Raw genomic sequence first — 26,208 nt, 5'->3', positions numbered from 1 at the left:
GGCAGGGGTGGGGGTGGGGACCCTGCTATGCAAGCTCCAGAAAGTGAAAGCGGCAAGAAAACACCCAGGTTCCACGTTCCAGTTTCGCTTTTGCAGGAACCACACGGTCACGGAGCTGAGCGCTCCTGCATCACCCTGGAAGGCGCCCTCCCTACCTCCATTCAGAAAGTGGGAGCGACCGAGGGGCTATGCGAGCTCCTGTTCATTATTAAATGCATCCGTGTGCTCCAGGCACGATTCTCCCTTTCACTACAGTGTCGCAGTCTGGAGACTTGGGTATGGACTGGACACTGGTCACTTATAGGAAAGTCCACTGCTAGACACGGAAGATGCAGACATTTGGCGCTAGAACTCCTCAGGACGGTGGATCTGGTGTGGAGGCAGGCAGGACTTCCATGGCAGCACTGGATTATCCGTTACTGTGTAATTAGCTTACCAAACACACCGGGTTTAAGACACCAGGCTTGCTTGGTTGGGCACTGCCTGGCTGATCTTCCCTGAAGCAGCAGCCTTGCTGGCTGCTGGGATGCTTCTTAGAAGAGAAAGCACCCAGTCCGGGTCCACTCACAGCTGCCACGATTCCTTTTCCTGAGTGCTGCAGGCTCCACCGCTCACAGGTAAAGGCTGCAAGGGATATAGCTACCAGAAAAAAGGTACAGTTTCCCCGAAAACCCAGCCTTAGAGTTCACATCCCGTTACTGCGTTGGTATTCTGTTACTCAGACTTGCCCCCCACAAACAGTGCCATGGAAGGAAGGAGATTAGGAAGGAGCGGACCGCCCAGAGGAATCACAGGGCCCACAGGAGTCAGTTGGGAGGCTGAAGGTTGTCTGGGGCGTGACCCTATTAACCAACTCTGAAGACAGGGCGGGGACTAGGCTAGGTCAGTGAACGCAGGCATAACAGGCATAATTCAGTGCGGTTGAGTGGAGAGGTACCCACAGGTAGAGATGGAGGGGGCAGGTATGTAGAGCTGAGCCGTGCAGCGCTAGGTCTTTTTTTACAGAAGCACATGGAAGAATTGGCTTTTTTCTTTTTTAACCTCTTCAGGGTCTCAGCGTAATTCTAGAGCTAAAGTGTTATTACACATCAGCGAAATTCAGATAATACTTGCCAACACATCGTTGACCAAGAGTGGGCTTTTAAAATATTAACCTGGGGTGGTCATGGTGACGCAAGCCTGGAATCCTGGCAGTACGAGATAGACTGAGACAGAGGCAGGTGGATCTCTGTGAGTTTGACACCATTCTGGTCTACAAAGCGAGTTCCAGGACAGCCAGGGCTGTTGCATAGAGAAACTCTGTCTCAAAAACAAAAACAAAACAAAAAAAGATTATGCTGCTTTGGAGAGAATAGTTTGAAGGGAGTAAAATAAAAGAGAAAGCCAGCTGGCTGTGCTGGCACTTGCCTTTAATCCCAGCACAAAAACAACACCCCCCCCCCACTCCTACAAAGACAAACAAACAAAGACAAAACAAAACAAAAAAAGACGGAGAAAGAGAGAGAGCACTGTTACGTCCAGATGGCAGCCTCTGCAGAAACCAGCAAGGAGACTGAGTTCCTTATGTAAAAGCAACGAACCTTTATTCAAGTTTGAACTCAGGACCCCTGATTGACTGACATTTGTCTAGGGGTGTCCTGGTGAAAAGGCAATGGGTGTGTGCTGGGTTTTGAAATGTTAGGTATTTTCTCTTGGATGGTGCCTGGGTGGTCTTTCTTGGAACCAGGTTTTGCCTTAGGGTTAACTGACACTCAAGCCTCTGTTGAGCATGTTGTGGCTGGGCCCTACAAGTGCCAACTGTAATGGCAAACCAAGCTAGTGACGAGAGAGGCAGAATGGACTAGGGATCAAACTCAGGGCTGCATGCAAGCTCAGCAAGCACTCCTACCAACTCCCAGCCCTGTTCTGAGACTGGGGTTTGCTTTGTTAGCCAAGCTGGTCACTCCCACACTCAAGGAATCCTCCTCTTCTGAGTCTTAAGTGCTGGGGTTATGGGTACAGCACCATGCCCAGATGAAAGAACAAAAGGCTTTCTGGTTTGGGTAACTAGGCAAAGTCATTCTCTGAGATGAAACCCAGAAGATGAGTGTGGTCAAAAGGAGTCCATGTTGAGAGGCAGGTGAATAGGAGAGATCTGGAGAGCTCCTTAGAGGAATGGGGAGAGAAGGAGACCAGAGCATCAGAAGTATCAAGATGCCAATTGCGGGTGATAAAATATACAAGGGAGTATGGTGGCACACACCTTTAATCCCAGTGTTTAAGAGGCGATGGAAGCAAGCAGATTCCTGAGTTCAAGACCAGCCTGGTATATACAGAGTGAGTTCCAGGGTAGCCAGGGCTACATAGAGGGATTCTGTCTTTAAAATCAATGCAAAGCAAAGCACAACACACACACACACACACACACACACACACATTAAATAATGAATAAATTTCTTTCTAAAAAAAAGAAATCATCTTTAAAAACAGAATAAAGCCCTAAATCTGTCAGAGGGAGCTCAGGAACCATGGTGATGGCAGAAGGGAACAGGATGGGTGTGTGTGACAGCACTATGCTCTCACGAAACCTAAAACACAGGAGAATCAAAGCCCATGGAGAATGTAGAGAGAGGAGAGAAGGAACAGCTTAGAATCGTAAAGCATTACTAAATACTTCAGAATGTAAAAGCATCATTTACATTAAAACAATAAGCCAGGAATCAGGTGTGGCGGCACACGCCTTTAACCCCATCATCCAGGAGGCAACAGCAGGAAACAAGTTCAGGCCAGTCAGCAGTACCTAGACCCTCTCTCAAGAAAACCCAGAACTAAGTCAGAGCTGGAGAAAAGGCTCAGCAGCCAAGAGCATTTTGTTCCCTTGCAGAAGGTCTCTGTTCACTTCCCCCACAAGGTAGCTCACAATTGACCACAACTTCCTGTCCAGGGCGTCCGGTGCCTTCTTCTCAGCTCTTCAGGCACCAGACCTGCGCGTGGTGCACATACACACTTGCAGGATGAATGGAAATGAGGACATGGCCACTCCAAGATTCTTCGACGTGAGGGAGTGAGCAGCCAGAGGCATCTTGAAAAGCCTAGGTTGAACAGGGCCAGCAGAACAGACCCAGACCATGAGAGGAGAGTGTGGGGGGAGAGTAAGAGAGGAAGAGAAGAGAGGGGACCAGGAGGGAGAGAAGACCCGAGAAAGTGTCACGGTAAAACAGTGCCCGAGTGGCTGCAGCAGGCAGCGGGCCACAAGGAGCTGCAGTGGTAAAACTCTGGTTCCTGAGTGGCCCACGGACCACGAGGGTCAGTGGGTCCCAGGCTGGGAGCTGCGCAGCAGGTGAGACAGAGACACGCCATGCAGAGAAAGTGGGTAATGGAGGGGAAAGGAAAAGAGGGAAGGGGAGAAGGGAGAAGAGCAGAGAGAGAGAGAAATGGTGGGGGAGAGGAGAGGAGCCATGGCAGCAGCTAACTCTTTGGGAGAGAGAAGGAAAGGAAAAAACTCAGACTGGAAGCAGAAGGAAAATCTGCTTGCCTCAGCAGATGGGGGAGGGAGCGGGCGGGACTTGTCTCTTAGGGAGAGAGCAGACCATTACAGAGAGAGAGCACATGGTCAAAATGGCTGGGTTATGTAGGAGACAGAAGCTGGGGGTAGACAAGTAAACAAGTGAAGCTTAGGGACTGGAGAGGTTTTGTCCCGGCCAGCGGAACACGAACAGAACCGAATTCACCCTGGAGAGAAGAGGAAAGGAAGGGGCAGGGATGACAACTGCTTAGAGAACCCAGGACTCTGTAACACGTACTTGCTGTGCTGGGAGAGCCTGGCAGCCATCATTCACTTTGATATGCTTTTTTCTTTTTTCTGGTTTTTCGAGATGAGACAGGGTTTCTCTGTGTAACAGTCCTGGCTATCCTGGAATTCACTCTGTTGACTCACTGAGATCCGCCTGCCTCTACCTCCCAAGTGCTGAGATTATAGGTGTGGGCCCCCTCTTGATATGTTAATAAGCACCTGTGTTAGACATTTGTCCAGGTTTCTTTGGTACCAAACACAAGCAAAGCACTCATATACATAGAACAAATAAATTTAAAAAATAAGATTGAAGGGGCTGGAGAGATGGCTCAGTGGTTAAGAGTACTGACTGCTCTTCCAGAGGACCCGGGTTCAATTCCCAGCACCCACATGGCAGTTTACAACTGTCTTATAACTACAGTTCCAGGGATCTGACACCTTCACACCAATGCACATAAAATAAAGTTAGTTATTTAATAAAATAAACCATAAAAAATAAGATTGAAAATGAAAACCAAACCAGACCTGAAGCAAACACACACACACACTCACACACTTTCAGGGCTGTATAGTTTTTCTCAACGGGGGACCAGGCTGTACAACTCTACATTTTGATTGGTTGTGATTTTCTGTGATAGTCCCTGTTGCAAAGAGAAATTCCCTTGATGAGGGGTGAAGACTACCCTTACCTGTGGGTATAAGGACTGATGTTTAGATTGTAGTTAGGGATTATGCTGGAAGTAGTGCTTGTGGATTCTCCCCAAGCCTCATGACTTCACTAGATGCAAGTTTCCAGTACCAGGAATGTTTTTCTTCTTGTGCAGTGAGTCTTAAGTCCAATTAGAGAGCTGTTGGTTACTGCCAGGGTATATATGCCACTACTGCACCCTTCGGGTATCATGCCATGCTTGTCATTGATGTGGCTCATAGATGGCATAGCTGGGTAGGACTGTGTTTGCTTCTCTCCTTTGGATGTTTGCATGATGCCCTCTGGTTCCATGAAAGCTAGACTTCAGGGAGGAGACATTCAGATCAATTCAGGCTCAGGGTCCTGTGTTTGAAATACATGGCGTCTTTGCCAATGGGGACTTACTTTCAACTTCTACGGAGCAACCAAGGGCAGCAGCAAAAGGCTGTATGTTTTGGGAGTCTCTTGGACAACCTTGATCAACAGCTCAAAAGGCCAGTCTTATCTGGTTTTTATTAAGTAGTCTTTGGCTCTTGGGGTGAGCACCATTGGCCCAGATGAGCAAAGTTCTTTTAAAATATATATCTATACATATAATTACATGTATTAAGCTTCTTAGATAGTTAATAGTATGATTCTTTATGACATTTTCAAATATCCTGTTATTTTCCATTCTACTTCTTTCTTCTGTATTTCTCCCCTCTCCTTCTTGCAAGAGCCTCCCCCTTTCCCTGGTCAGATCACTGGTGCTCTGTTATTTCCCTTTTCATTGCTTCCCAAACACCCTACCCCAGCACTGGTCCCTCTTCACTTCCCTAGTTTCTGTAGTTACTCCCAGATACCTGGAGATTTGGAGCTAGGAGCTTCAGATGAGAAAGAACATTTGACATTTGTCTTTCTGGGTCTGGAGTACCTCACAAAATAAATACATGTTAAAAATACTGCAAATAAGCCGGGCGGCGGTGGCGCACGCCTTTAATCCCAGCACTCGGGAGGCAGAGGCAGGCGGATCTCTGTGAGTTCGAGACCAGCCTGGTCTACAAGAGCTAGTTCCAGGACAGGCTTCAAAGCTACAGAGAAACCCTGTCTCGAAAAACCAAAAAAAAAAAAAAAAAAAAAAAAAAACCTGCAAATATTAATTAATAGGGGTTGGGGCTGTAACTCTGTGCAGAATATGTCACCAATGTTCATGGAGACCCTTGATCTCTAGCACTGCAAATTTAATAAACAAATCTAATAAACAAATAAGAAGCCGTCTCAAAACTACAAAAAATATTTTTAAGCTAGTTTAGAGTTGTCATGAATTCTCTGAATTGTACACATGTATGTGCTCACACACACACAAACACGTGCACTTCCTTGTAAAGGCGTTTGAGATTTGTGTTATAGAGGAATATGCCTCCTCAGGGAGAAGTCACTCTTTACTAACGCTCCTGTCCCACCAGGGCTGCGGCCCAAACAAGAGTTGGTGCTGAACAGAGGTTTTACTTACTTATCTATGCCATAGGCTCGTACATTCCACAAACACTGCCATCCGTAAATCTTTTTCGGGTGCCTGCTTCCAGGTTACACTTCAAACATTTAAATAGAGATAGGAAGCCAGTTGCAAGTCTGATCGCTTAGGCAGATGGGAGATTTACACAGCGCAATTACTTCTTATGTATACCAGAGTTGTTCTTTTAGAATAGTTGTTACCTGGGGTCATCTTGCCCACTTGATAGAATTATATGTTTATGTATCTGTTCCCACTTCCCAGAACTAGATACTACAGTAAACAATGAAGACGGTGTTACGTATTTCTTAAAACGAGCCTCTCCGCCGAAGCAAATAATTCCAATTGGACCAAATCTGATCAAATAAAAGATGCCCATGTTTAAACAGATTTAAGAGTGCTCCCAGGTGGCCCTCTAGGGAGGCAGTATAAATAGCCTGTGGGAGTGGTCCCGACCTTCTCTGGGGAGGGGTTACTGTTGGGTGGGCTTTCTTGACCCTCCCTGGGGAGGGGTCACTGTTTGTCAGGCTTTATACTAAGGCTACTCCCAGGGGAGGGGGCTTATGCCAGGAGCTGGGATGAAGCCCCCCAGCCAAACAATCCGGACTTCCTGTATAAAGGGGTGTTAGGGAGCTGAGGTGACGCTTTGGACCAAACAGACAGGTACAGTTCTAGGCACCAATATTCTATGGAAAGTCAAATAATAAGACTTCAGAGAGCGATAAAAGATGAACTCTAGAGCCTTGGCTGGTATGAGCAGCAGAGTTTCAATCTCTGTCAGAATAGTCCCGGAAGCTAGACAGGAACCATGACAGGAGAAAGCAATAGTCCAGGAACCATGACAGGAGAAAGCAATGGACAATGAAGTAAGTAACTGGAGGAAGGAGAGAAGATGAGAGGTGGCTCACGGTCAAAAGTACTTGTTGCTCTTGTAAAGGAACCTAGTTGAGGTTCCCAGAACCCACACAGCTGCTCACAACCATCTGTAACTCCATTTCTAGGGGATCCAATGCCCTCTCCAATTTCTTCAGATGTTGGGTACATACTTGTACATACACAGGCAGAAAAACTATTCATACACGTAAAACAGTTTTAAAGGAAAGTAAGTAATTAAGAACTAAATATTTGTGACAACAAAATTTACTGGGATTGGAGCACAACACCTGGGGGAGGGAAGCCTGAGGGTCTGGAGTTCAAGGCCATCTTCCAGTCTCTGGCAACACGCAACTGTTTTGCTTTTAGTGTCTTTGAGTTATGTCTTAATTTGTCTTCTTGTTGCTGGGATAAAATACTCTGGTTAAAAACAATTTAAAGAATAAAAGGTTAATGCTAGGTGTATGCTAACCACAGCATTTAGAGGCAGATCTCTGTGAATTCCAGGTCAGCCTGGCCTACATAGTAAATTCTAGGCTACACAGAGGGAAGACCTTATCTAAAAAGAAAACAAGATAAAACCAAACAAAAACAAACGAACAAAACAAACAAAAACATATTTGTGGGGGCTAGAGAAATGGCCCAGTAGGTATGGTGGTGGCCATATGAATATGAAGAGCTGAAGAGCAGAGTTTGAACCCAGAGGCAGGAGTCGCTAGAGGAACCAAGCTGATGGAAAGATCCATATTAAAACAGTAGACCTTGAGGTGGGTCAGACGTAGGGATGACTGCACACAGGCCTGGCAACCTGAGTTCAATTCCAAGATCCCAGAGGGGGCAGGAGAGAATAGTGATTGTGATGTAGGTGTGTCTTCTATCTATCTGATGATTTCATTGGATAATTAATAAAGAAACTGCCTGGCCCATCTGATAGACCAGCCCTTAGGTGGGTGGAGTAGACAGAACAGGAAGAAGGAAGTGAGGTAGATGGCTCAGTCAGATGCTACGCCTCTCTTAAGTTAGGCAGACCGCCGTGCCTCTCCTCAGAGAGATGCCAGATGCGATGAAGGCAGCCATCAGGTCAGACATGCTGAATCTTTCCCGGTAAGACACCATTCATGGTGTTACAAAGATTATTAGATATGGGTTAGTCAAGATGTGAGTAAGAGGCTGGAACTAATGAGCCAGGCAGTATTTAAAAGAATACAGTTTCCGTGTAATTATTTTGCGTGTAAAGCTAACCAAGCGGGAGCCGGGTGGGACGAAAAGCAGGCCGCCTGCAGCCCCTCCACTACATGATTGTGTAAGTGCACAGATAGATGTACCTGACTTATATTTTTATTCCTCTGAAATTCACAACTATATGTTTTCTTGTTTATAGTAGTTAATCTTATGCATCAGCTTAAATAGGCCAGGTTGCCCAGATAGTTCATTTAACATTATTTTGTTATGGTAAACATTTTTTATGACATGTTCTTGCTATGTATGTATGTATGTATGTATGTATGTATGTTCTTGCTGGTCTAGAACTCACACTGTAGCTGGGCAGTGGTGGCGCATGCCTTTAATCCCAGCACTCAGGAGGCAGAGGCAGGCGGATCTTCATGAGTTAGAGGCCAGCCTGGTCTATAAGAGCTAGTTCCAGGACAGGCTCCAAAGCCACAGAGAAACCTTGTCTCGAAAATCAAAAAACAACAACAAAACAAACAAAAACAAACAAAAATACCCTCACACTGTAGACCAGGCTGGTCTCAAACTCAGAGAGACCTGCCTCTTAAATGCTGGGATTAAAGGTGTGTATCACCATACCTTGTCATTAAAAAAAAAAATAAGTTTAATATTCATTTTGTTTATTCATTCACTTATTTGAGACTGGGTCTCTCTGGCTGTCCTGGAACTCACTCTGTAGACTAGGGCCTCAAACTCAGAGATCTGCCTGCCTCTGGGACTAAAGCGCGTGCCATCACCACCAGCAAGATTAGTATTTAAAGTGTAAAGGCATAGGTCCATGATAGGATGGTTATCTAGCATGTGCAAGGCCTTGGGTTTGACCCCATCATCCCACCCTCCCACCCAAAAAACTGGATTTATGTTGAGTAAAGCAGAGTGCCTACCACAACATGGGTAGAACTCATCTAATTAAGCTGAAGACCTTATTACAGCAATTCCACAAAGAACTGGCTTTTCTACATGGGGTAAAGCTGACCTCACTTTTTCCCCACCCTTACTGGATGTCTTAGGGTTTCTATTGTTGTGAAGAGACACATCATGACAACAATAACTTTCTTTTTTGTTGTTTTTTTCCGAGACAAAGTTTCTCTGTGTAACTGCCAGACTGTCCAGGAACCAGGCTGGCCTTGAACTCAGAAACTCCTTGTCTCTGCCTCCCAAGTGCTGGGATTAAAGACATGCGTGCGCTGCCGCCATGCCTGCTGACCATGGAAATGTGTGTAAAGGAAAAAGCTTAGTTGACTCTGGCTTACGGTTTCAGAGGTTTAGTCCATTACTGTCATGGTTGTATACAAACAGAGATGGTGCTGGAGAGGTAGGTAGCTCAGTGCTGGAAGAAGGGCTGCTTGTTGGTTCCTGGCCGCCTGGCTAGCTTAGACCCAAAATAATCACACAGAAGCTGTATTAATTAAATCACTGCATGGTCCATTTGCTCTAGTTTCTTATTTGCTAACTCTCACATCTTAGTTTAACCCATTTCTAGTAATCTGTGTATTGCCATGTGGCTGTGGCTTACCGGATAAAGTTTCAGCACAACTGTCTCTGGTGGAGGATCCATGGCTTCTTCCTCCCAGCATACAGCCTAGCTTTCCCCACCTAGCTCTGTTCTTTCCTGCCATAGGCTCAAAGCAGTTCTTTATTCATTAACCAATAAAAGCAGCACACAGACAGAAGGACCCCCCACACCAGTTCAGAGTTCTACATCTTGATCCACAGGCAACAGAAGTGAACTGTGTGCCCTACACTGGGTGCAGCTTGAACACAGGAGACCCCAAAGCCTGCCCCCACAGTGACACGCTTCCTCCAGTAAGACCACACCTCCTAACAGTGCCACTCCTTCTGGGCCAAACATTGGAACACGAGCCTGTGGGAGCCATACCTATTCAAACCACCACACGGGACAATCATATGTTCAGCAGGTTTTTCCTGTCTTCCTTTTCTATATAATGATTTTAGTTTTATCTTTGCTTTTTCAAGGGTTTTATCTTGTGAAACTTAGTAAATCCTTTAACAATGAAACAAAACAACAAAGTATCAACCCCACAGTTTTATTTGTAAAGAACAAAGCATGAAAAGTCATATTTAAATGTACTCCAAAACCTGAAAAATCCACGTCAGTTTGTTCGATATGTTAAAGTGCTTAATATCACAATACTCTTCAGACTTTATATTATGTTCAGATGGGGGAGGGGGAGAGAATTCCAGTTGTGACACACATAGTTAATAATACAAAGGGAAACAATATAATTTAAATGGAGAAGTATTAAAAAACAAACAAACAAAAACACAGGGTACCTTTACATGTGGTTCAAGTGCAGCCCATTTTTTTCCTATGTTTTATATCCTCATTTGACCTTAATATTCCTTTCCACATCAAAATTTGTTTAAAATATACAGTGGATCCAACCCACAAGTAATTGGAACAAGCATGGCTCCTTCCTAAATAACCAAGGATATGATAACAGAATCCTTTCAGAGAGGGGGGAACTTTAATTGGTGATTTCTTTTCAGTCTGATATAAATATGAATCCCTCAGTTTGTCTTTCTGAAGTCAGTTTTGACCCTGTCCTTGAGGGCATCAGATTTGGGGAGTATGATCACTGTTGAACTTCCTGTTCTCTTTTGCTGGGGTGCTGAGCCCAGGCCTGGATCTGCTAAGCGCTAAGCACGCGTTTCGGTGAGCTGCCCTCTAGCCCATCCTTGGATCCTTTCCTCACACTCTAACAGCACATGACTTCAAAAAGCTTCAAATTCGGTTTCATCCAGCAGATTTGCATATGTATTTTACTAGAAATAAGGGACATCTGTCTCCAAGTTATGCTAAATGATAATGCAATTGTTACATTAGAAACAAAGATTTCTAAAAACACAGATGCTTGTCAAGTGTGGTGGTGCACACCTTTGATCCCAGTGCTCGGGAGGTAGAGGCAGAGGCAGGTGGACGTCTGTGAGTTCAAGGCCAGTCAGGTCTACCTAGTGAGCTCCAAAGCCACAAAGAGAAACCCTGTTTTGAAAAACAAACAAAAAACCAAACCAAAGCAAACAAAAAAAAATAATTAATTAAAAATAATAATAAAATAAATCAAACCAACCAACCAGAGGCAAAAGACAGAGAGGCTTGGAAACAGATGAACTCTATCAAAGCAGGAGAGCTCTGCTGTCAATCAATGAAGGTGTGCTAATACTGAAATATGTAAGTTCAGAATGCTCTGTCAATACCATGAAAAGGGTCGACTAACCTCTGTAGACCTCAGAGAAAATACAATTCCCTTAAAAAAAAAAAACCTATTGAAAAGACATCTGTTCCCAACGCTGTCAAATATTTTCCTGGGGATCTGATATTCTTGTCTACTGCCTCATATTTTGAAGTATTTTAGAGATATTAACACATGCTACACAGGAATTATTATCTCAATCTATTTTTCTTTACATTTACTTATATGTGCTTACTGTCAGAAAAGTAGAAGCAACTTGGTATTATTCATAGTGTTATAGCAGTTAAAATAATCTCTTAAAAAATCATGTTAAATAAATCCCACAGAGCTAGAAAAGGTACAGGAAGTATAAACATTTAAAACGAGTGTTGCAAGTTTTAGGTTTCCTCTATCAAGTGTTCATCCCGAGTGGGAAACAAGGTCATGCTGGGAGGCTCCACTTTGCTCTTGGTCAGTCCTGGTAAGGTGCTGAGGGTCCCCCGCCTCCTGAAGCACAGACAACTTCTCTTGTGTAATATGCAAACCCAGTCACCATAGAGGTGACACGAAGGTGCTTGAGATTAGAGGCTTTAGTACTGAAGAAAAATCCTTGGGCAGTAAACCTTTGAAGAACTCAGATTTTGGCAATTTTATTTTTGCCTGCTGAGGATAGAGCCCAGGCTTTGTACATGCTACCTGAATACTCAACCACTGAACCTACATCTCCAGGCAGAGCAAACTTAATAAAGATTAACAAAAACAAGCAGTTTCGATTTTCATTTACTTTGAGGTGTTTCTAAAGTATAGTACTAGTTTAAACAAACACATAGCAAGAAGGGTGCCTATGGTATGGTCCTTACAAAAAGTCGGCCTGCAGGGCTATGCGCATCCTATTTTGAGAAATCTGCTTCTGTTATGATGTAAATATTTTCCATATTGACTTAGTTTGTTATAAACCACACGGTAAGTCTTATCATTTGCAAGAGGTAACCCCAAACTCAGTGGGAGCATTCTTATCTGTCACATCCTAAGGTCTTTATGGTGTTTCTACACATTGAATTTATTCCATAAGGCAAAGGACATTCAAAGGAATTGGCATATGGGCCAGTCAAGATGCTCCCAAGAGGCCTAGCTGTGTGAGCAAGAGTCTACACCTGGAGAAGACCAGCCTTCAGGAGGATGTGTGTTGGTTTTAATCGGACACTTCACTAATCCACCCAAATGATACCACACGGAACAGAACTTCATAGGTTTTTTTTTTTTTTTTTTTTTGTATTACTGTAAGTAACAGTTCTAAACACAAGTGGAAATGCAAGAGATGCAATGTCTAAGAGATTAAGGACAGTTTGTTAGGCAGGGCACTCACTTGAATCCCGTCACTCAGGAGGCAGAGGCAGAGGCAGCTGGATCTCTGTGAGTTCCAGGTCAGCCTGGTCTAAAGTGGAATTCCAAGGACAGCCAGGGCTACACAGGGATATTGTGTTTTACAAACGAAAAACAAAACAAGAAAAACCATTTAAGTATCAGTCCTTATTAAGTATTACAGGAATATTGCTTCATATCTGTACAGGTGAAAGAAGATTCAACAGAAGAAATACGACTAGGTAAGGTTGGTCTCATGCAGTCTGGTGTGCCCTGTGTTGTCAAGGGAGAAAGGACAAGAATGTAATCTCTGATTCTGTTCCCACCTATAAACCAAGAAGCCGTACTGGGCGACTCAACTGTGGGATACCAGCTTAAAATCTTCCTGGTGCTGTTTCAGGACGGCCCTATGGGAAAAGGGAACAATAAAAGCCTGAAATGGACCATTTACAGCTCCTGATGTTTCCCATAGTAAGTTCGTGTCTCTAGAATCCTTACTTTAGGTAAACAAATCTCTGGCTCACCCAGGCCATCTGGAGCCCTAAGCCCTCCCTTCCCTTCACATTCCCAGGAGCTGCTCCTTGGCTGAACGGTGTCTGACACCGGGAGTTAGGTCCCTCATCTATTAGCTTCTTCCTGTTGGCAGGGGCCCAGGACCCTTAGGCTGCACAAGGGTCCTCAGAGGCTGTCGCCCCGCTTTTCGGCTACAAAGGGGAATAGACCCGGAGCTCTGCTGAGGCAATTTTGCTACTAACAGGGTATCAGCGCCTAATTAGAGGTCTACGACTTAGCAGAAGATGAAGACTATGTAATTGCTAACATATTTATTCAGCGGCAGGGCCTTAAGCTGCCCTGAGCCAATCGCTTTACATTCCCTGAACACCCAGAAAGGTTCACTCTTTCTCCGGCTTCTGTTATTTGCATTATCATGGTCAACAAATACTTTCACAAAAGCATTCCAAATCACACAGAGACCTCCCCTTCTTCCACATTCCTTCCACTTCCTGAGGGGGGAGGGGCCGGCGGAGGGGGTGGCTGGAACCTAACAAAGACAGGGCTGGTAGTCTGACTCTGGTTACAGACTTTAGATGGCCAAGTTAAAATACCGAGTCACACTGGTTTTTGCAGTTATTATGACGAAACGGCTAATACTGAAATTCATTATCTCCAAGGTTCTCTCAAATAACAGTAATAAAAATTCCAAGAACGAAGCTACTTCAGGCTAATCTTTCCAAAGTAAAGTAAAGAAGCTACAATCCCACACTTATACACACTTCTCAGGACTTTCGTGTTTTCCTTCCGATGAGCCAAGCCCTTGGGACCTGGCATTTGCTGTCTGTATGTGTGTGCCTGTGTTAGGTGTGCCTGTGTTAGGAGACAGAGTCTCACTTTGTAGTTCTGTCTGGCCTGCAATTTAGAAAGATCCACCTGCCTCTGCCTCCCCAGTGCTGGGATTAAAGGTGTGAGCCACCAAACCCTGCTGGAGTCTGGTATTTAAAATACTTTAATTATATGTTTTACCAATTGAAAACATTTCCCCAAACTGGAGAAGTGACTTGTAATTCAAACGTATTAAGTGGTTTTAACTTCAAGGTAAACGAGGACTCTTATACAGTGTGTAAAGCTGTGTACATTCACCACACAGGACAGAACTCCAGGACGGACGGCTGCTTCACAACAATGCATCATGGGTTCCTTTGTGATACCTGGAGGGTTGCGCTACGGACACATTTACTGGCTTCTTCCTTACTAGCACCGCTCTCCCCCCCCCACACACATTTTTAAGCTACTTATTTTAAGTCACAGGAATATTCAATCTAAGAAAAGTATCTTATTAGAGTAATATAATTTCTTAAAGATAGCATATTTACACACATCTAACACATGAAAATACTCTGTTTTATACTAAATTTCAGGTTCAAATGAACTACAATACAGCACTTTGCCTCGTGTGCAGAGTGGAGATTGTTCAAACTGGGCTTCTACTGACCGCCCAGGCAGTGCTCACTATGGTCAGACCAGTCCAGAGGTCCCAGAGCTGGGGAGGGTCCAGAAGCCAGCGCAGGATGAAGAGTTTCTGTCAGCTGGTTACACGTCTACTCCTTTGATTAGAGATCCTTCCAAGACTATGGTGAAGTCCTGAATAGTCTGCAGAATTCGGATAAGGGAGTTGACAGTCATGTGGTCACGGAGAAGTGCGCTCTCCTCGTACATTCGGGTGATGGCAGGACACTCTGCTAGCAATGGAATCCACTGTGGGAGCAGGTGATCCCTGCAGATCCAAACAGAAACAGCGTCTGAGTTCCCTTGTGTCTTTCCCTTTAATTATCCGCCAACTGAAACAATAACACCACAATAAATTAAGAGTCCCCCTAGGAGCAGCTGTGGAGGAAGCAGATGCAGGCAGATCTCTGAGTATGAGGCCAGCCTAGTCTATACAATGAGTTACAGGCTAGCCACAGCTACACGGTGAAACCCTGACTTAATAAAATAAAATAAAATAAAATAAAATAAAATAAAAAAGTTCCCCAAGGAATCTTATCCTGGGAGAAGGCTGAAGTCCTGGGTGCAGTCAGAGGAAGAACTCACCCACAACAAATACAAACAAATTGTCAGGTGACCCTGTAGGAGAGACTTGGCTCTAGACAATGACGGAGGGTGGAATCACACCTTGGTGGGACTACTTCAATCCTTTTCCTTAAGTCAGGGCCTTAAGATGGACTATATATATCTCTGTCTTTCTTCCTAATGTTGCTATATTGAATAAATACCCCTTTTTCTGCTTTTCACTACTTATTTTTTAAATTTTATTTATGTTTGTCTGTGTGGGTTTATGCCATGTGCATACAATGCCTATGCAGGCCAGAAATGGTGGCCACGCCCTCTGGAGTCAGAGTTAGTGGTTATTTGTTGCTGGATGTGGGTGCTGGGAACTGAACTTAGGTGCTCTAGACTTCCAGAGCTGTGTCATCTCCCAGATCCTGATTTCATTATTAATTTGGCTTTTACTTGGTTTAACCAAGTAGCTGAACTTGGCTTGTAGCACAAGCTGTGACCCACAGGTCAGGCAAGAACAAAAAACAATGTACACACACTAGTATTTTCAATTGGCAGGGAAGTAGTTAGATGGTGACCAATCTGGCCAAATTCTGTGTTAATGTTAGCACACTTAGGAAATGAGTTTACATAAAAGGGAGTATTGGTCACACACCCTGTTCCCCACCCTCCTGCCTGTCTAGGAATCAGAGTGCCTAGCTGCAGGCTTGTAATGAAAAAACTTCGCCATTCTCAGAAAGACGTAGGAATAGAACATACTTCCATCATCTGGGCTGATTCCCCTCTTCAGAGACCCTGCCATGCTCTCCGCACACGCAAGGGCCTGACCTCTCTGTCACCTCTCATCTGTTCACTATGTAAATGTCAGGTCTCACTCTGTACCCAGGGCTCCTCCCAGCACTTCTCCCCCTTCCCTTCCCTTCCCTAAACCTCTCCATCTCAGGGGCTTTGCTTCCCTTCCTCCAGCCAGACCTCTTATAACTCAGCCATTCTGGTCTCTTGGCCCAGTTCAAGGCCAGCCTGGTTTACAAGAGCAAGTTCCAGAATAGGCTCCAAAACTACAGAGAAACCCTGTCTCAAAAAATAAAATAAACAAATAAATAAAATATAATTCCATCTAAGGCATCTCCAGAGCCACCCTATAATCTTAACTTTATCAAAAGACAGAAAAACGGGGGCAGAGGAGTAGTTTCTGAGACACTTTTTGAGATGTAACTTGAGAACCACCAAGAGTTTCCTTGAGAAGCCCGGAGCCCGAACTCATACTGGGCACATCTCACTCGCTACAGTTCTCCCTTGAGGAGCCCAGACTGCACACTCGGGCATTTCTTTCACTTCTTTACTTAGTGTGTTGTGTCTCTTTCTCCTAAGCCTTTTGTCTAAGGTCTATATTAAGATATCTTGTTTTAAAAACAAACAAAGCAAAACAAAAGAGCCGGGGCGGTGGTGGTGCACACCTTTAATCCCAGCACCCGGGGAGGCAGAGGCAGGCGGTTCTGTGAGTTCAAGGCCAGCCTGGTCTATAAGAGCTAGTTCCAGGACAGGCTCCAAAGCTACAGAGAAACCCTGTCTTGAAAAAAAAAAAAAAAAACAACAACAACAAGACAAACAACAACAACAAAACAAAACAAAGATATCTTGTTTTAAAAATGCTTTTTTTTTTTAAAAAAAGAAATTATTTTAAGCAAAGCATGGTGGCAAATGCATTTAATCCTAGCATTCAGGAGGCAGAGGCAGGTGAATCTCTGTGAGTTTGAGGCCAACCTGGTCTACAAAGCAAGTTCCAGGACAGCTAGGGCTGCTACACAGAGAAACCCTGTCTTGAAAAACAAAAAGCAAAAAAAAACCAAAAACAAACAAACAAAAAAATCCAAAAACAAAAGAACAAAACAAAAAAGTATTTTAATTTTTACTGAATTTATTTATTTATTCTTTCCCCACCCCTCCCTCCCCCTTCCACCCAGTGCTATGGACAGAACCTATGTCCCTTTGCACGCTGGTTGGGGTTCTACCACTGAGCTCCTCCCCAGTCCTTTCCCGTATTTGAGGCAGTGTCTCACTCACTCTCTAGTGTGCTCTTGAACTTGCTCGGCGGCCAACGCAATGCTAAACTTGTGGTTTGTCTGTCTTTGCCTCCTGAAGAGCTGGTATTACAGACCAGTGCCACGGGGAATGACTACTTGTTTGTGACTTTGGGATAGTTTGCTAATGTATTTGGGTCTCATCTATTTCCTATTTTCTCACTTATAAAATAGGTAGCTGGGGGCTGGAGACATGGCTCAGTGTTTAATAGTACTTGCTGCTTTTGCAGAGGATCTAGGTTCAGCTTCCAGGACCCACATGGTACTCACAACTGACCCCAGTGCTCTCTTCTGTTTTCTACAGGCACCAACCACTTAGCCCATATACACATGCAGGCAAAAGAACATACATGTATTTATTTTTGGCTTTTAGAGACAAGATTTCTCTCTGGCTGTCCTGGAATTTGATTTGCAGACAAGGCTGGCCTTGAACTCCAAGGTCTTCCCGCCTTTGTTTCCTGAGTGCTGGATTAATGGTGTGAGCCATCACACCTCGCAAGGAAACCATTTATACACAAAATAAAAATACAGAAATCTTCTTAAGAAATGGGTATATCAGTTGCTATTGCAACACAAAGTTAACGAGAAAACAGCAGTCTCATAATAAAAGTTGGAAAGAAGAAACCCAAGAAAAACGGGCATAACCCGGTATAACTTTCCTAGACCCACGCTACCCACACAACAGAAATAAGAAAAGCATAACTCTGACTCTGTACCTTGTTCCAAGGCAAACTAGAATCTGGAATTTGCCGTCCTTCCCAATGCTCCTGGGTGCAGTATTTATAGCATTCACATAGTGGCAGAAGGTTTTGCAAGATGATTTCTGAATGAGTACATCATCTTCACTGTCTAAAATCTGGTCAGTAGTTTCAAAATAAGCCACAGCTTTCTCTGACGAAGACAAGCAGAATCACATCACACTACAACAGTCACATATGCAAACGTCAACACTCTGTATGTAGTAAAAACTGTCTGATTTATTCTGGAAACTCTACTGGGGCTTGGCATCCTTGTCAGCCCTGTAATCCAAACCATGACTTTCACTGACTTCAGAACGAGTACAGAGTCTGTGGTTCATGACGGAACATTGGTTCCAGTGCCGGGCCCTAAAGGAGCCCGGTGGAGCACTGACTAAATCAGAGGACAGAGATGCAGTACACAGACATCGGAGCAGGAGAAATAAAATAAATTCTAAGCGTTCCGGAAAGGGGGGGAAACAAATCACTCTTAGGTGCCTTGTCAATCTTCCTTTCTTTGCTTAAAAGTTCTGAGTTCACGTGGGCCTGCTTTACAAACACAATACGGTTCACTGAACCTTTAAAGACACTGGGAGCTACAATTATTCATACCTAAAGAAAAAAAATCACAAAACTTAGGATGCTTTTAAAAAGATTTTTTTTTGAATCTTTATTTTACGTGTATGGGAGTTTTGCCTGCCTGTCTGCCTGTCTGTGTACCATGGGAATACAGGACCTTCAGGTGCCAGTAAAGGGCATTAGATCCTTGGAACCATAGTTAGGGAAAGTTGTACGCCATCATGTGGATGCTGGGAACTGAACCCAGGTCCTCTGGAAGAGTGCTCTTAACTGCTGAGTCATCTCTCCAGACTCCTCCTTTATTTTATTAAATACTTATTTTATGTGTGTGGGGGGAATCTGTAGGAGTCTGTTCTCTCTTTACACCCTGTAGGGCCCTGGGATCAGACTCAATGCTTCTACTTGTTGAGCCCTCATTAGTCTAAAAACATATGAGTGTACACTACTTTCTATTTATTTAAAATGTTAGCTTTTGGAGGTTTTTAAAGAAACATTTCAGTGGCTTTATAATAGCGAACTTCTACTTAATTTACCTACGAAGTCCCAGATGAAGACATTCTTGTGAAAGATGCGGGCAGATTTGAACCCATGATGGAAAACTTGTTCTAGTGCAGCAACCAGGCCGTTTTCCCCACACAGCAGCACTGTGAGGCTTCCTCTCTGTAAACCAAAATGTTAACATGGTGACAAGGGAATTCGCTGCTTCTATGCTTGAACAAAACAAAGCAAAAACAGAAACAACAACACTAGAGGGGCTGCACAGATGGCTCAGTGGTAAAGAGCACTGGCTGCTCTTTCAGGACTGGGGTTCAGGTCCCTGCACCCACATTATAGCTCACAACCACCCTTAGCTATAGTTCCAGAAGAACCAATGTTCTTTTCTATCTTTCCAGGAACCAGGCACGTATGTAGTACACAGACATACATGCAAGCAAAAAACTAATACATAAGAAATAAAGTAACCCCCACTCCACCCCATACAATGACCACACTAGAGAAACGAGCTGAGTGAGGTAGCCAGGCGGGGGTGGTGCATGACTTTAATCCAGCACTCAAGAGGCAGAGACAGGCAGACTGAGGCCAGTTGGTCTATAGAAAGAGAGCTACAGGATAGCCAGGGCTACACAAAGAAACTGTCTCAAACAAGAAGGTCAACCCATAGGAACAGAACAGTTTTACCATCCCCATAATACCTCCTTTTCAGGTTTGTGGAAGTGCTTCACAATGTTATTCACAGCCTCTCCAATCCCTTCCTGGATCTGTCCAGCATTGGGCTCTGCAAAATAATCAACATTGTTGACATTTTTAAAAAAGATTTATTTATTACGTATATAGCGATCTGCATGCATGTATATGTATATATATGTATACATACATCCATATATACATATACATACACATACATACATACATACATACATACATACATACATATCTCCTAATGTTTACATTCTTGCCAGAAATAAATAAACCAAAATACTATGGGATGGTCAACTGTAAGTCTCTGTAGGAAAAACTTCATCTAAGCAAGCTAGCTTTTCCAGAGACTCAATGCAGTTTGCCAATGGACAAAATGGCCAAGTTCAAGGGTTTGCGATGCACTTGAAAGGAATCTAAGAAATCCTCAAATCCCAGCCACACTACCTACAAACTGTAACTCAAGTCAAGTTGGTGTGGGACAATTGTCTGTATTCTGTCAATTATGCATTAAATAAATGCTGATTGGCCAGTAGCCAGGCAGGAAGTATAGGCGGGACAACCAGACAGGAAGTAGAGGCCGGTCAATAAGAACAGGAGAATTCTGGGAAGGAGGAAGCCAGTCCTGCCCAGACACAAGGCAGAAGATAGGAAGATGTGACCTACCCCGCTGAAAAAGGTACTCAGTCATGTGGCTAACACAGATAAGAATAATGGGCTAATATAAGTTATAAGAGTTAATAAGAAGCCTGAGCTAATGGGCCAATCAGTTTATCATTAATATAGACCTCTGTGATTTCTTTGGGGCTAAACGGCTGTGGAACCTGGTGGGAGGACAGAAACCAGGCAGGACAAAAACTCTACCAACACCAAGTGTCTAATTTTCTCTGGTTTTTCTCAATTGAAAATAATTTAAAAACAAAACCAAACAAAAACCTAACAAACTTCAACTCTCTAGATGTGAGGGGTGGAGTGGGGAAGACCCCTTCATCATTACTCAGAGATTCCCTGCCAAGAATCTTGTGGTTGTGTGCTAAGGCAGCTGAGGCTCTCATTGACCCGCGTGAAGTTCTGCTGCTGTGGTTTAAGCGAAGAGGACAGGTGATGCCCTGGCTAGAGGTTAGGCTTTCTTCTCTTCCTGATGGTCACTCTCCTTGCTCCATTCTCCCTGTGAGCACTTGTTCATCTATGCCTCTTTCTAGATAGTTTGGAAGGCTGCTTGAATCACTGTTGTGGTTAGAATGACTCCCATTGGCTCATATATTTGAATGCTTGGTCCCAAGTTGGTAAAACTATTTAGGAAGGATTAGGAGGAGTGGCCTTGTTTAAAGGAAGTATGGATGTCACTGGTGGTGTGCTTCGAGGTTTCAAAAGCCCCACCTCTGCCTCAAGACTGCAGTTCAAAGTACAAGCTTTCATGTACTACTTCAGTGCCTCACCTACCTGCCTGCCACCATGCTTCCCGCCAGACTGTCATGGACCTACCCTCTGAAACTATCAACCCAAATTAAATGCTTTCCTTTAGAATTTGCCTTGGTCATGATGTTTTAATCACAGCAACAGAAAAGTAACTAAGATAAAACCACCTTGCCTACCACATACTAAAACTAATTCATTTATTTTTAGGGTCTTATGTAGCTCTAGCTGCCATCAAACTCACTATGAATTTGAGAATGTGGATGGCTTTGTACTTCTGATCTCTTACTTTGACAATTTGTACAGTGGAATTATTAACTTGAGTTACCATGCCTGGATTATGTGATGCTGAGACCTGAACTGAGCACTTCCTTCTTGCTAGATAAGCCCTCTCTCAACAGAGGTATGACATCCATGTCGTGGTTTGGAGTAGAATGGTCTCCACAGCCTCATATATTTAAATGCTGAATGTCTGGTTCCCAATGGTAGACTGTTTATGAAGGAGTAAGAGGTATGTCAATGAGGATGGGCTTTGAGGTTTCAAAGATTTATTTATTTGTATATATGGATGTTTTGTCTGCACGTACAACATCTGTACACCAGAAGAGGGCATCAGCTCCCACAGGATTACAGTTATAATTGGTTGTGAGCCACCATGTGAGTGCTGGGAATTGAACTCTTAACCACTGAGCCATCTTTCCAGCCCCATGGGTTTTTCTTTCTGTCCTCATCTTGTGAACTAGATGTGAGCTCTAAGGTACTGCCCCAGCACCACTGCCAGACCGTCACCATAGTAACTGTGGACTAATCCTCTGACACTGTAGGCAAAGTCCCAATTAAATGCTTTTTTCTTTCTTTCTCTCTTCCTTTCCCTTCCCTTCCCGTCCCTTCCTTTGCTTCTGTCTGTCCTTTTTCAGACAAGGTTTCTCTACGTAGCCTTGGCTATCCTGGAACTTACTCTGTAGACCAGGCTGGCCTTGAACTCAGAGATCTACTGGCCTCTGCTCCTGACTGCTGGGATTAAAGGAATGTGCCATCACTGCCTGGCTTAAATCTTGCTTAGGTCATGGTGTTTTGCCATAGCAATAGAGCAAGCAGTAACTAAGACAATCCTTGATTCCAAGAATAGTTTTAAAATAAAAAAAGGTAAGCAAATTTTATCTAGAGTCAGAAGAAGAAATAGGCAATAAGAGAAAAATGGGGTGTGTGTGGGTTGGGTTTAGTAGTGTATACCTTTAATGCTAGCATTTGGAAGGCAGAGTTAGGCAAATCTTTGTGAGTTCAAGGACAGCCTGGTCTACATAGTGAGTTCCAGACCACGTAGGAATACAGAGTGAGACCATGCCAAAACAAACAACCAACCAACCAAAAAAAAAAAAAAAAAAAAAAAATCAAAAAACAAAAAAAAATGGTGTATATATATATACAGCTTGCAACCACCTGCAACTCCAGCTCCAGGGGATTCACTGCCCTCTTCTGGCCTTCAAGGGCACCACCACCCCACCCCACCCCCACAAATAAATATTAAAAGGGGGAAGGAAGCTGTTTAGTTCTACAGCACATGCTTAGCATACAAAGCTTTTCTTTCATAGAGATCAAGTGATGTGATAGCTTCTTAGGTGAGGCGTGGTAGGCCACACCTTTAATTCCAGCATTTGGGACAGAAGCAGCTCTGTAAACTCAAGGTCAGCCTAGTCTATGTCGTGAGTGCCAGGGGCGAGATGGGGTGAGAGGATGTGTGTCTGTGTACGCATGCACATGCATGCTCTTGCACATGTGAAGGTACTGGGTGTCTTCCTGTAACAATCTCCACCTTATTTTTTGAGAAAGAGTCTCTCACTGATCTCAGAGTTCTCAGGCTGGGTTGTAAGAGTTAGGTATTAGATCCCTGGTTACAGGGTTCCTCTGCCGCCAATGCAATAAGCCAAATCAAACAGAATTAATAAACCCAGATTTAATAAACAGGTCAATGCAAAGCAGAGCAGCCTGGGTTACTCTCAGAAAGGTAGGAAAGAGACCACAGGGCAGATCTATGGGCTGGGCCTTAAACAGCCTGCCTGTAGGCGTTCTAGAGTAGTCCCAGGGGAGCAGCTGCCAATGGCGGGCTTTCCCAGGGGCGGGGCCCGGGATAGGAGGAGTGGGGCTGGAGGGAGCTTCCCAACAGTGAACTTTTCTGTGGGTCCTCGACTCATGGAGCCAGCCTCCCAAGACCATCTATCTTACTTGTCTACTTAGTTACATTTTTCCCTCCCCAAACAACTCCTTTTTAAAACTTATTTTTATTACTTTAGTTATGTGTATGTATGTGGTTGGGGTCAGGTATGTGCATATGAGTGCACTCTGCCTGCAGAGGCCAGAGGTGGCTGTGCGCTGCCTGGTGTTTCTAGAAGAGCGGCATGCTCTCCACTGCTGAGCATCTCTCCGGTCCCCTGTTTACATTTCTGAGACAGGGTCTCTCACGGAACCTGGTGCTCATCAGTCTGGCGAGGCCGGCTGGTCAATGAGGTCTACACCTCCCAGGACTGGGAATCGAACTCAGATTCTTATGCTTGGGAAGAAAGCACTCCACCTTTCGAGTCACTCCCCAGCCCCTTGTTTTTAAATCCCCTTATAATAATTCATTAACACAACTGTCTTCTGGAAGATGGGCCACAGAAGCCTACAACACCAGAGGCAGGCACACTAGAGACGACTCACTGGCAGGCTTCCCCGTTAGTGAGGTGATACTGAGTCTCCTGGTTGTCGTGGGAGACTTCTGCTGGGGTGGAGTCCGACACTGCTTTCCCAGGTCTTCATCTGAAGCCGACGTCATCAATTCTCCGATAAGAATTCTCTCCAAACTCCCGTCATCGATGCCTTTCCCCAGCCACCGCCCGCATGGGAATCTGACAGGGTAGGGAAAAAAAAACAACTTTTGAATCTACTTTTGTTGTTGTTGTTGTGAATTTACTCCAGTCTCCAGAGATCCCATGAATCTCCATTTTTTAAACTAGATTTTTGTTTTCTTTTCATTTTGAGATAGGAGTCTTACTATGTTGCCAAGGCTATCCTAAAATTTACTATATGAAGGCTATCAGGCTGATTCCTACCTCCAGGCAATCTTCTGTTTTAGTTTCTAGAATACTGGGATTGGGGCTGGAGAGATGGCTCAGCGGTTAAGAGCATTGCCTGCTCTTCCAGAGATCCTGAGTTCAATTCCCCACAACCATAAGGTGGCTCACAACCATCTGTAACGAGGTCTGGTGCCCTCTTCTGGCCTGCAGGCATACAGGCAAACAGAATATTGTATACATAATAAATAAATATTTTAAAAAAAGGATAGAATACTGGGATTACAGGTGTTTCTGACATGTCTGGATTCTACTAGTTTTAATTATCTAGTAGCACAAATACTAAAAACCCAGAGGCAGATACTGGGGTTCAAGCTGAAGATCAGAAAAGCAAAGCAGCAAGGCGGTGGTGTGCACACCTTTAATCCTGGCACTCAGGAGGCAGAGGCTGGAGATCTCTGTGAGTTTGAGGCCAGCCTGGTCTACAAGAGCTAGCTCCAAGAAAAACTCTATCTTGAAAAAAAAAAAAACCAACCAAACAAACAAACAAAAAAAAACCACACACAAACCACCACCACCAACAACAAAAAATTCAAAACAGCCAAGCCACCAGAGAGTTCTCACCTCTACCAAGGCTCAGACAAACTGAGGTGATCTTGTCCTCAGCCTGACTGCAGAGTGCAGCGCTCGCCATCAAACCTCAGACTGCAGACTGAGCCCCCAGCTCCTGTCCCCTCCCATCTCTCTAGTGCTGGATTAAAGGTGTGTACCACCACCGTCTGGCCTGTATGACCGACTAGTGTGGCTAGCTTTGCACTCTGATCTTCTGGCAAGTCCTGGATCTTTGGAACTGAAAACACCAAGTCCTCTTAACCACCAAGCTATTTCTCTAGCTTTCACAATTCATTCTTATTAGATATTTTTCTTACTCATGTGTACGTATTTGTGTGCACTTGTGTACACATGTGCGCAGATGCATGTGAGTACCCATGGAGGCCAGCCAAGGCACTTGACATCCTGGGGCTGGACTTACAGGCAGTTGTGAGCCACCTGAAGTGGGTGCTGAGATCTGAGCCTGGTTTACCAAGTATCAAGTGCTCTTAATTGCTGAGCCATCTCTTCAGACCCAATCTTTGTTTAAAAAAGAATTTTTGGCAAAGTACTAATTATTGTTATTATTATTGTTGTGTTTACCTCGGAGTCGGAGGGAGGAACCCGGGGCTTAAGGTTGTTTATTAGGGAAGGGGGTATTCCACAGTGGGGTAAAGGGGCCGGAGGGGGGCAGGAAAAGAGGAGAGAGAGAGAGAGAGAGAGAGAGAGAGAGAGAGAGAGAGAGAGAGAGAGAGAGAGAGAGAGAGAAGAGGAGAGGGGGAAGCGGAGGAAGCGGAGAAGTGGGGAGAGAGGCAGAAGCGAAGCTGCCTCTCCGAGAGGAAGATGGAAAAGAGAGTGAGCTCAGGCCAGAAGCTGAAGATCAGCCTGCCTCAGCGGATGGGGAGGGAATGGACGTGGCTTGTTTCTTAACGGGACAGGGACCAAAACCATAAGAATTATTATTATTATTTTCTCTCTATGTAGCCTTGGCTGTTCTGGAACTCGTTTTGGAGACCAGGATGGTCTCAAACTTACAGAACTCTGCCTGTCTCTGCCTCTTCGTTGCTGGGATTTAAGATGTACTCACTCTACCACACCTGGCCAATTTTAGGTTCTATAAATAGAACAAAATAACCTCCCCCTCTCCAAAAAAAAAAAAAGTTTAGGAGGTAGTAGCAATGCTTTAGGAAAATTTAAAACATTTAGCTACCTAAGAGCTTCGAGACAAAGATTCCGCTCCTCCTGTGTCCCTTTACTCACCTGTATGTGTGTCCTGTGATTTCATTTCTGACCATGACGCAATCCACCAGCCATTTAGCTAACAGTCCAGAGTTATCGTGGCCAATCTGAACAGTGGTGAGCTTCCCCAGGTTCTGGCACTGTAGAGACA

The 26,208-nt window shown here is 44.3% G+C and overlaps 1 protein-coding gene and 1 non-coding gene across 8 annotated transcripts in view; both read right to left on the bottom strand.

Annotated features, from left to right (window-relative positions):
- Window positions 1-1,047: 1,047 nt before the first annotated feature.
- Window positions 1,048-1,129, bottom strand: LOC119808564. Its single transcript, XR_005284488.1, has one exon. It is a non-coding gene; the product is annotated as a small nucleolar RNA SNORD45 (small nucleolar RNA).
- A 12,963-nt stretch (window positions 1,130-14,092) lies between these two features.
- Window positions 14,093-26,208, bottom strand: part of Dennd5b (DENN domain containing 5B) — a 119,584-nt gene continuing 107,468 nt past the window's right edge. For all 7 annotated transcript variants that reach the window (XM_042054492.1, XM_042054491.1, XM_042054487.1 and 4 more), the window contains 6 exons: window positions 26,079-26,197; window positions 23,875-24,062; window positions 19,758-19,840; window positions 19,098-19,224; window positions 17,965-18,139; window positions 14,093-14,883 (listed from right to left, as the gene is read on the bottom strand). In XM_042054492.1, the coding sequence (XP_041910426.1) occupies window positions 14,700-14,883; window positions 17,965-18,139; window positions 19,098-19,224; window positions 19,758-19,840; window positions 23,875-24,062; window positions 26,079-26,197 (876 nt within the window). In that variant the 3' untranslated portion in view covers window positions 14,093-14,699. The remainder of the gene's footprint in view (window positions 14,884-17,964; window positions 18,140-19,097; window positions 19,225-19,757; window positions 19,841-23,874; window positions 24,063-26,078; window positions 26,198-26,208) is intronic.

Source organism: Arvicola amphibius, chromosome 2 (genome assembly GCF_903992535.2).
Source record: "Arvicola amphibius chromosome 2, mArvAmp1.2, whole genome shotgun sequence".
Lineage (NCBI taxonomy): Eukaryota > Metazoa > Chordata > Mammalia > Rodentia > Cricetidae > Arvicola > Arvicola amphibius.
Note: the sequence above shows the minus strand (reverse complement) of the source record. Positions and strands in the feature narration are given on the sequence as shown.